Consider the following 11,451-nt stretch of genomic DNA (forward strand, 5'->3'; position numbering starts at 1 on the left):
TTCATTCACGAACCTCCCGTTTGAAAATAAATCTAAATTTTTTCACATGTGCTCGTCCACAGTATATATTAATAATTACGTCGGAATGTCCGAGAATGCGCGTCTTGCGCATCCACTGATTGTATTCATGTAATTACATATTCGTGGGTTATAATTAACCCAAGAAGCGGAGTCAATGATCCACGGAACCGTTGTCGGAGGCTCAAACCCGCCTAAGCGCTACTCGGCACTTTTTTCCCTTTCCCTGCGAAAGTCTTTATGCAAATTCGGGCTCCCTCCGACAATAGCTCCCCGATTTAATTCGAAACACCTGTTCGAGCGAAAGTCGTGACATAACCGAAGAGGAGCAATATTTTTCCGAAGTGAACGTCCACGAAAGTGGACAGTCCGCCCACGAGAATTCGACTAATTCGCGTTATTCGAAAGGCACGAGCCATTGTCGCCGGGCGAAAGGAAACCAGAAGCGTTATTAAATAATCTTCGTTTGCACAATTCGGTGTCAATTTGCGAATTGTGATTGGTTATTGTGTTGAGAAACGGCCTTTGGAAGTATGCACAAGTGACCTCAATTGCACGAAATGTCTCAGGGCGCCACAACCAGTTTCAAAACGCAAAAACGCACGTTCTAATTCATTGTTTGCGGAGTTGCAACACCAATTGTATCCGCACTGTCCATCATCAATCAATTCTTTTCTAATGGAGGTTGCCGTTTTGAGCAATCTCTTCGGCTATTAATAATCGCCGATTGCAACACGCGCACCTGACTCGCGTTTCGACATTGGGACGATTCGGAGCACTTTTCACCGGCTTCCCGTTGCCATTAGCATATCTTAAACGGCCGAACATAAATCTAAAAGGCTATTTGAGCAATTATTGTGCTGCCTTTTGATTGATTAACAATAAAACGGTGCATTAGAGTGGTACAGAGGAGGCTAATCGACCGACCGGTTGCTCTAACTGCCCGCTGCCCGCACTGACCGCCGCATGACGCAGCAGAAAACCCCCAAGTTTGGCACTTTGGTAGCCGGGCCAGTGACCAACAATTGTCAAACTCTGAACCCTTTTCACGCTCTAAAAATCGCTCCCCGGGCGGTATTTGTTCGTCGATTCCCATAAAGAAGTATCTCGATGTTCGCAGCGTGAAAGTGGCACATCTCTAATGGATCCACTAAATCAGTGTGTGGAGGCATTGTTGCATTAGCATAAAACCACAAAATGGTGAAAATCGGCCTTCTTAGAACGACCTTGGTCGCTGGCCCGCGTACCTATCTCATCGTATTATTCGGTCACAACGAACAGGTTTCGCCAGTTCAACAGGTGTACAGGCGCCCTCCGTTATACAACAATCACTTCGTGCCGCACTATAAATATGCGATGGGAGACAATGACAGGAACCGATTTTTGGGGAACTAACTGGTGTGAGGCAGAAAAAAATGTAGGTTTTGATTTGAAAACAAATCTTCAACACCTTGCGACTTGCGGGCAATTCGCCCGCAACCGCGTTTATAAAAGTCGGATGATTAATATTTATGTTTGGGATGTTTAATTAAATTAATAGTCTCGAAAAGAGAAAACATCTCGGGCGATCGCGTTATATAAACAACATTCCCGATTATGTACCAAAAATTAATGGATAATTGCGACGGGAGTAGTATAAGCGAACAATTAGTGCTAATGAGGTCATTATCTAATGACCGCTGCAACTTTCTCTTAATGACCGCTACACTTTGGCCGCTACAATTTTGCTATATGTCATACAATATATAAGACCAAAGAAAATTTAGGAAAATATTCAGTGTTGTTCTCGTGTTTGTTCTTGAAGAAGACGTCTTGGTGTATTGTGAAATTAAGGTAAGTTTTTTAAGAAATTATTTTAAATATTTATTAACTGTTGTGAATTTGTGTTAGATGCCTGGAAAACGTGTATCTTCTATGCCATTGAAAAAATCATCTCCGAAGCGTTTTAAAGCCCCAGGTGATGGTGGATGTGTAGAAGAAGAGGAAATTAGTGAATTTACCAACCTGCAACCCTCAACATCTAAGGCAACAGAATCAGGTAAATACTTTATAATTTATATAATAATAGATTAATCATTAATTATAATATTTACAGTGAATGCTTTAAAAAGACGCCTCCCTAACTTCGAAGATGGTCCTTTAGGTAATTAATTACATACTCATTTCTATATTATAAATGTACGTGTTTGTAGATACACTTGTAAATCAAATCGGTGCTGGTCAAATTGACGATAATGAAGTCTTTGAAAATTTTGCTGATGGTAAGTAATAGCAACAACTTATTGAATATGTGAATACTTCAATATTTTCTTACAGAATTTAACTTTATTAATAAAAATGGAGAAAATGAATCATTCATAAAAAAGTTTAATACATTAGCGAGACGTATGAGGTTTTCCTTTAAAGATAATGCGCCGGAGAATCCAATTGAATGGATGCAAGTAAGTGTCACGTTATGTTTGTAAATTAGTTAATTAATTAATGATATTTTCGTTTAATAGAATGCAATTGAAGAACTGTTGGCGCACATTTTTAGAGGATTTTCAAGTGATGACTATGTCGGCTTAGTTCTCGAAAATGAAGAATTCCCCGAGCGACCTGTTTACATTTCCTTCCGCAAATTATCCCAATATAATGTCGCAATGGTGATGGAAACTGTAGGAAATGTTCTTCAGAGCAATCGTGCGTTCTTTGTTAATGATCGTTTATCGATACGGGTGGACAGGGTGGCTTTACCTGTGGGAAAAGGATTTCGTACCGCCACCGATGGATTAGCCGTAAGTTATAATGAACATTGTCTTAGTAAAAATTAATAAATAAATAAATAAATCTAATAAATATGATTTCTGTGATTTTATTTTGATTTAACCCAGAATGTGTGTGTGTGTGTGTCGCGCCCGTCCCCGCGCCGCCGCCACCCCGTCCCGCGCCCGTTCCCGCGCCGCCGCCACCCCGTCCCGCGCCCGTTTCCGCGCCGCCGCCCCGTCGTCCGCGCCGCGCCCCGTCCGCGTCATGCTGGTGAGTAACGAGATATAAGGAAAGAAAGAAAAAACATGGATCTTGCAAAGTCTTTATTTATTCATGAAATATTTGTTAAACATTTTGTTGCATAGTTTGTCATTATTGTGAAAATCTTTGTTAAATAACTTTAGAAAATCATCAACAGAATTGCCTAATGCGTAGTTTAAAAGAAATAAAGTACAGTATTTGCCACAGACGGTTGAAGAAAAATCTTGAATTTGAGAAATATTGTAAGACCACATCATAGCATTTTTTCTAAGAAATTTTAAAATATTCGGAGGCGGCTGATTTCCAAAACTATCAAAGAAGTATGCGAAACCAAATTTATCAATGTAAACAGCCATCCAATGACTACCCGGGAGGTAATCAGGGTCTCTGTTGATAATAACCATAGAGGGTCTGGTGATTAGGACAGGTAGAGTGTTATACGCAGAAACAAGAACGTGGTGTCTTTTCTTCCGAGAGATCATCTCCAGACACGTTTTGAGTTGTAAAGTATTCATTGTACCAACTAGCCAAGTTTTGTACGTTTTGAACAGCGCACACCGAATCGCTGATTATATGATTCACACAACAATTCGTATCAAAATGTTCTCTCAAGTAACGAAGCGATGGACACTCTAAATCTTCAATGTTTACAATTTGACTTTTTGGTAAACGTTTCAAAAGTAGACGCTTCTTATCTATTCCTTTCACGTATATACACTTTGAATTTTTCGTAGTTTCATTCAATATTTCAGACAACTTTTCGTAGTCGTAATTACCGCAGTTCCAAGAAAGCCCGTGAAAGTTATTCGTCAACCAATCGGCTTGCTTCTGATAACGATGCGGTAAGGTTGAAAGATCATCGGGTGGTTTAAACAAAAAGATGTCTGGTGCGCTTTTGTTCGTATTAAATACAGCTAATTCTTTTATGGTTAAAGTTTCGGTACAATTACCGTAATTGAACCCTTGAAAATCCACAAACACAACCATTTCGGATGACGGGTAAAATGAAAGTAGCAAATTTTTCATTTGTAATAGCAATTTATTTATCACTTATATAAATTTATCAACTACTATAATCTACAATTACATTACGTTTTTTATCAATTTCTATTACACTATCAAATTCACCATACACTAAACAATTGACAGTTTCTGTAAGAGCAGTGTTAAAACCAACTTCTATTCGTAAACTTCCGTTCTTTATCAAATTCCATGAAAGAGCATTATGCGATGATAAGTCAGGTGTCAAATCAAAAACAGCTATTGAATATCCATCAGCATAATTATCACGTGAAATCCCATTTCCAGTGTTTAGAAAATGTATACCAGTACCAGAAAATAATGTGTGGTACATTGAAACAAATTTCTTATTTGGACCGATAAATGTAGGTTGTAAGGGTTTACTAGGAATTTGGTTACCATCCACGTACAAGGATAGATAGTTTAAACCAAAGTTTTCGAAATTAAATGGATTTAAGGAATAATCACCGTTAAATGCTTTATTTGTCACAAAGCACAATGCACATCTTTTTGGAAGTTGGCCCAAATAAACATTATCCAATGATTTTCCTTGTACTCCTTGCGGTATAGTCAAAACCTTTAATTCTGTTCGCGTAATTGGATATTTTGCAGTTGAAAGCTCTAAAGCCTTTGCATGCGCAAGTAATACGCTTGGATTTATCCGATTTCTTCTAATCATTAGAGTTGCATCAGTAATTTGAATTTTTCCATTAAGATTATTTGATGACATCAATGCAAAACTATCACGAGAACGTACAAATTTTAATCTCATTTCTACACCGTTGATTAAAAATTTTTCTTGATTAAATATATCACAATTTAAGTGACCAATAAGATCGACTTCTTTACTCGTCGACGTTAGTTTGAGTCTATTGGCGAATCCACTGTTCTCATTGGTTACTACATTCATTTTGCCTGCCGTATCGGCGTACCATAATCCACAAGTTAAATGGGAATTCTTCGCCCCTGAGTCATAATTTAAAAGTGTCTCCAAATAACATTTATAAGCGTATGTATTATTTGGTGGTGAAATCAGTTTTTGATTTAGGTATACATCAACTTGACTAAACATTGAGTGGAGAATATTATTAACTGGACCAATTGTATCTTCAGCGGTATAATTACTACCGTCATCTTTGCATATTTTAATACAAAGTGAAAGTAAAGTTTGCGATAAATCTATATAGTCTTCACCACCTGGTATTACAAATTCTAAAGGACTATTTTCAGATATACTAGATACAGTTTTGTAATGAACCCATTGACCGCTTTCGATGCTTGTTTGAGTTGGCGGTAAAGCAAAAAGATCCAATTCACTTTTCGCGCACTCACAACTATGAGGATGTAAAAACGACATTCTAGCTAAAGATATCTTGATGTTTAATAACTGAACTCGTTTTACACTTCTTTGCAGAACGACGTGAAGAACTATTCTGACTTTTATTTTGTACTAGCCTTCTTTTTATAGATCCAGATCCTACCAAGTTGTCTAATTTATCTTGAGCTTTTCGTTTCAAATTTTCAACTGACTCATTTACACGTGTCTTGAATGCATCCTTTACAGGCACCTCATTAACAATGTCGCCAAGAAAATTTGAACCAGTGCGTAGTGTTTCCTTACCAATTGTTTTAACACCACTCTTTATTAACGGCATTACCGTACGAAAAAGTCCCCGTAAAAAACTACCAATACCATAACCCTTTTGGTAACTAATTCCTTTGTAAATAGCACCTACACCTGAACCAGCTTGATTGATGTAGTAATCGTGATAATGACATGAAGGCATTACGAAATTTTTTTAAAATGAAGTTTAACGCACACTGTTCCAAACTGAAATGGCACTTTCTCACCAGTTGCACTTCTTATATCAATTTCAATGTTTTCAAATTCCCTTTTCAACAGAGGCACGTAATGCGGATGCGAAAATAATTGCGTATGATGTGTACCGTAAATGTAGTGTTTATTATCGATAACAACGATTCGAATTACTTTTGCCATTATATCGCCCACCAATTGTGGTTCAATTATATCACTGTATACGAAAAGTTGTGAAGGCAAACCCAACATAATGTTTGCTGGATGTGTTGAAGTTTTACTCAGTACATTTGTATCCGGTTGAAAACCTAATTGTAGACTTAATGTCGGTGAAAATGATAGACTTGTCAGATATTTGCTACTGCTTGTTACAGTTACTCTTTTTGAACCATCATTTAATCTGAACTCAACATTATCTTTTACTAAAACTCTTACCGAGTTTAGAGCATCCACAATAGATTCGATCGTTTCGTAGTTACCAGCTTCAAGCTTAGTCTTATATTTCGTCATAATTACATCGTGTTCAAATGTGATCGTTTTCATTTTAAGATCGCGCATGAATTCTTTCGAAGACTTGTATTTCCTTCTTCGAACCTGATCATCGATCCATGTCGCAAAACGGGGATCTTTAAACAATATGTCAATGGCTTTTTCACCTTTTTGCATAATCGCCGATAAACTAAATTCAAAAGAGCAGTAAATAATATTTTCACCACTGTTGATGGTTAAGAAGGAACACGGATACTGTATTTCCGAAAGTCCCACACACCATTCACCATCCAAATGAACAGTTTTTGGAAGTTGTGTGCAAAAGTGCGTTGTTGTATTTTCGGGGAAGTAATTGGTTGAGCTGTTTGATACCAAAGTTAAATAAAATTCGTTATTCATATCGATGTAAGGGAACTGCACGGAATCCACGAGTTAAACTTTGAAGGATAATTTTTCCACTGCACAAAAATTTCACATTTACCTCTTTTATATCGCTTCTTCAATACTTTTTCAATGTGAAATGTACTCTGGGGGTCGTACGTTACGCGCTGTAATTCGGGGTGATAGAAGACGCCCTCTATTGGTTCATCCATTAAATCGGAAATTTTGTACACAACGGGTTGTCTCATTATAACATCAGTTATTTTGAATATTTCACCGCTCCAATTACTCATGTAGCCTTTTTCAAATACGTGCTTGTACTTGGTGATTCTGACGTAATCTCCAACTTTGTACACATTTTCGAGTTTGATCGTTTTAATATTCTTCTTTCTCGTACTCATAATGTTATCGTATACTTGCGCAACGTTGTCAGGATTTACCTCGTTAGGAGCCATTTTAATAGTACGATGATAAGAATTATTGTAAGAGTGCATGAATTCGGGTAATACATCAATGTATTGCATATTATTTGCAAACGTAAAATATTTATGCATTTTTGTTTTTAAAGTTTTATTGAACCTTTCTACCACAGCAGCTTTTACATCAGGATTATTTGTTACATAATAATTTATATCATATTGTTTAAACAATTTTTGGACATTTTTCGCTAGAAATTCTTTTCCCTTGTCAGTCTGAAGATTAACCGGAACACGCTCATCAAATATTTCTTTAAAAGCTGCAGCCACTTCATTTCCCGTCTTTGTGTATAAAGGTTTAACCCATGCAAACTTGGAAAATACATCGATGACAGTTAATAGGTAATTTACACCTCGATTATGTTTTGCGATGTTTCTCATATCTATTAAATCAGCTTGAAATAAATCGTCTATGTTGGTTACATGATAACTATTTCTAGGAAATCGACGACGAACTTGCTTATGTAATGTATAAGATTCCACACCTTCTAGCCATTTATTAATTTTTTTCTTATGTATATTTGTAAACTTAGCTAAGTTGTTAGGACTCGAAAAACCAAGAGGGTCACGAGGTATAAAATATCTTTCCTTTATTTCATCCATTTTTGTCTACTTGCTTTCATACGGCGACCAAGGAACTCTCAAGCGTTTTTGTTTTCTTGATGACGATCGCATTGATTTCTTCGTTATTTGACTATCCTCTTCTTCTTCTTCTTCTTCTGTGTCAAACTTTGACGACGATATTGGTTTTACTTTCACTTCGTTTTTTACTTCTTGCTTTTCAGCACCTTGTTCATTTATATATTTCAAACGTTTTGGATTAATTATAAGAGTACGTGGAACGTTTATTTTATACAAAATTTCCGCAAAATTTTTCCATCCGACAGGCTCGGCATTTAACTTATTACTACTCTTCATAACATCAGTGATTAGATCAAATATATTGGAACCAGGAATTGTGTTTCCATCGTAGATAACGTTTCCGGTTTCATTCCATGCAACTCCATTGTGTGTTAAATTGTTTAACAAAGCATTCGCTTTAACTTGTAAGGGTCTTGGTAGGGAACTCAAAATGTTTCGAGTAATTCGTTCAGATTGTTCTAATTGATTTTCTTTAGAATAAATCACAGGTATGGTAACAGGTTCACGAGAACGACTTATCATTTTTAGATATCTTTGAAGCACTTGATTATACAAAATCCATTTTTCATTATCATCAATGTTTTTCGTATCTATGATTCTTTTCATTTCATGATCTAAATCATTTAGGGTGTTTGGCTGAGTGCTTTTGTTATTATGCAAACGTTCAAGTTCGGATGAATCAATGAGTACCATTTTTTTCGTATGTTCCATTATTTATTAAATAAATGACCCAACACACCCGAAATTATTGGAGCCAACAACAATGGTAAGAAAGCACCTCCTTTTTGCACAATTAGTTTCTTTTTTCTCTGGAGAGATAATTTACGATTTACTAAATTTCTCAGTAATTTTTTATGTTTCTTTAATTTGCTCTTTTGAGAACCATTTAAAGGAACTTTCCCTAATAACGTATTGTGAGCGCACTCGCATATACAATGCACCAAGTTTTTATCGGCAGAATTAAGAATTGATTTACGATAAACAGGTGTTGTTCTATGCAAAAATTTTAATAACTCGGCGTTTCTTTCTAACGCTCGCGACATCTCAACGACGACTGACGCATAAACTACTTACTTTTATATTTATAATCTCTCTTAGGTATGTATGCATAAGAAGGTTCTTCATCAGGTAGAATATTTGTTCGAATACGGAATTCATCTGGAGTATCTTGTTTTAAATCAATCAACAAATAACCATGCGGTCTCATTGTGGCATCCTTATAAGCTTCCTGGATAAATTTTATATTTTCAGGAAAAATCTGTCTAGCTAAGAAATTAATTTGAGCTTTATCACGAGGATTTTTAAAATAAACGATATAGTTCGCATTCAAAGAAATATCTCTCTGTCCTTTTCCTTGATGAAACAAATTTTGCGTAATGTAGAAGACACTAAGGTTTCGATGATGACTTCCCTTAGTGAAAATATCGACCACACTGCCATTAGTCTCTCTCATCAGATCATCCAAAATTATCAATGTCGCTTCTGTACCATCAAAATCATTCATATCAGGAACGCCTTGACGAAATTCAAGATTACTATTATTGATTACATTAGTTTGATACAACGGTTGCCACTCGTCATAAAACCAAAGCACTCGTTCAAATTTTTTATCACAGACCGAATTTATGTGGTTCAAAAATCGTATAATAAAGTGCGTTTTTCCGCAAGCAGTTGGACCAGCTATAATTGCTGTAAACGGAGATTTGAATCGTAAGTCCATTCTATTTCAAATAACTTTCATTATTCAACACCAAACCAATAATGATAACTTTTGCTACGCGGCGGAATATTTAAAGAAAACAGAGTATACATTTTATTTAATTATTTATTATCACAGACAGTTATAATCATTATTTTCCCTATAATATTGTATTCTATTTTCGACAGCAGTTTTTACATTCACAGGCAGTTTCAAAACTATCTCATACAAGGTTGCATTTTGTTCATACCGATTCTTAATAATATCATACAATTTTTGAGATAAATTTTTACATCCATTCTCCATAACATCAAGCGCAACATTATTTATAAAACTATCGTAACATGGATAGAATTTATATTGAATTCTTCTTGCATGAAGCAGATTCAATAAATGCTCGCCCATATTTACGACAGTTTTAATTGTGTTCAATGATAAATAAATGCCCTTGTACACGCTGGGTTGACTAGGTATAAATTGAAGAGTATTATATCTACAAACCACCACGACGTAGCCACTTAGCATACACAACATCTGACCTTCTGGAACACTAATTTCTTCTACTTCTTCGTCCTCCTCTCTTGATTCAAAGATCTTGCTCATTTCTTTTAAAAACTCTTCAAAGGTTTCAATAGAAAAACTTATCGCCGATGTTAATTCTGGATTATGTATCTTCAACAACGGCACAAAATCATGGAGTGGTTTTACTCCAATCGATAAAAGTTTGCTACCAGACTTAGTTATAGGATACACCACTTCATGAATTAAACGAAACTTCTCATTGATCACCATCCGAGCCGTTCTCTCAGCTTCATCTTTCTCACTTCTCTCAGCTTCATTTTTCTCGATGTTGTCGGCCATTTCCATCAACGATCGCTCCAACACAGGATCCGACCATTCAGCTGGTGTTATGATGTCTTCTTCAGCGTGGATAGGCTGAGGCGACTTGGGGGATGCAGCTTGGCTAAGACCTATTTCAGATACTCTCGCTAATTCTATGGATTGCGATGGTGGTGGTGGTGGTGGTGAAGCAGCTGGAAATGCTGACAAAGACGACTTCGGAACCGATGGAACTTGCGAAGCACTAATTTCCTCTTCTTCTACACATCCACCATCACCTGGGGCTTTAAAACGCTTCGGAGATGATTTTTTCAATGGCATAGAAGATACACGTTTTCCAGGCATCTAACACAAATTCACAACAGTTAATAAATATTTAAAATAATTTCTTAAAAAACTTACCTTAATTTCACAATACACCAAGACGTCTTCTTCAAGAACAAACACGAGAACAACACTGAATATTTTCCTAAATTTTCTTTGGTCTTATATATTGTATGACATATAGCAAAATTGTAGCGGCCAAAGTGTAGCGGTCATTAAGAGAAAGTTGCAGCGGTCATTAGATAATGACCTCATTAGCACTAATTGTTCGCTTATACTACTGACGGGTTTTCTATAATTTAGTACATTTTTCGCGAGGCAGCGCATAAAATCCGAAGAATTCCATTAAAGCTGTCGCGTGAAATTTATCGATATTTTTAATAAAAGAGGGTTTTGAAGTTTCTAATTTTTAACACCGCGGTGACGTAATTCAGCTAACTGTGACGACGAAAACTATTAAATTTTAATCGCCTATTTATCGCCGAAATGGCCCGAGGAATGGACATGATGGTAGAGGAGATAAACCTACGGTCGGAGTCGGGTTTTATTTTTCCCCCAATTTTTCTAACGATTTAATTATTGTGGAAAATAATTGTGGTTTGTCGTACGTGCTGTTAATTAAATCGATTTGGGTTTGCTGGGGCATTATCGATGACACAACCTCTCGATCGATAATAATTTATAATGGATTGGTGCAGATGTGGCACGACTGGCCGGCCGTCCTTCGTGAAAGTATA

At 36.4% G+C, this 11,451-nt stretch overlaps 2 protein-coding genes across 3 annotated transcripts; one reads left to right on the forward strand and one right to left on the reverse strand.

Annotated features, from left to right (window-relative positions):
* The first annotated feature begins 1,647 nt into the window (after positions 1 to 1,647).
* Positions 1,648 to 9,176, forward strand: LOC135267101 (uncharacterized). Of its 2 annotated transcripts, XR_010335376.1 has the most exons (8): positions 1,648 to 1,851; positions 1,909 to 2,056; positions 2,114 to 2,161; positions 2,211 to 2,279; positions 2,335 to 2,459; positions 2,520 to 2,795; positions 2,892 to 8,617; positions 8,950 to 9,176. XR_010335376.1 is itself a non-coding variant. In XM_064358824.1 (7 exons), exons 2-7 carry the CDS (start codon positions 1,909 to 1,911, stop codon positions 3,042 to 3,044), a joined length of 819 nt encoding a protein of 272 aa, XP_064214894.1. In that variant the 5' UTR covers positions 1,648 to 1,851; the 3' UTR covers positions 3,045 to 9,176. The 2 variants fall into 2 exon arrangements, 1 of the variants encoding a protein (XP_064214894.1); XM_064358824.1 differs by having other exon boundaries at positions 2,892 to 9,176.
* A 482-nt stretch (positions 9,177 to 9,658) lies between these two features.
* Positions 9,659 to 11,003, reverse strand: LOC135267100 (uncharacterized). The gene is made up of 2 exons (XM_064358823.1): positions 10,793 to 11,003; positions 9,659 to 10,735 (listed from the first exon to the last, which is right to left on the reverse strand). The coding sequence occupies exon 2, from the start codon at positions 10,733 to 10,735 to the stop codon at positions 9,683 to 9,685; it is 1,053 nt and encodes a 350-aa protein (XP_064214893.1). The 5' UTR covers positions 10,793 to 11,003; the 3' UTR covers positions 9,659 to 9,682.
* Between the last annotated feature and the right edge of the window lie 448 nt (positions 11,004 to 11,451).

The sequence above is a fragment of the Tribolium castaneum genome, chromosome 9, assembly GCF_031307605.1.
Source record: "Tribolium castaneum strain GA2 chromosome 9, icTriCast1.1, whole genome shotgun sequence".
Classification (NCBI taxonomy): Eukaryota; Metazoa; Arthropoda; class Insecta; order Coleoptera; family Tenebrionidae; genus Tribolium; species Tribolium castaneum.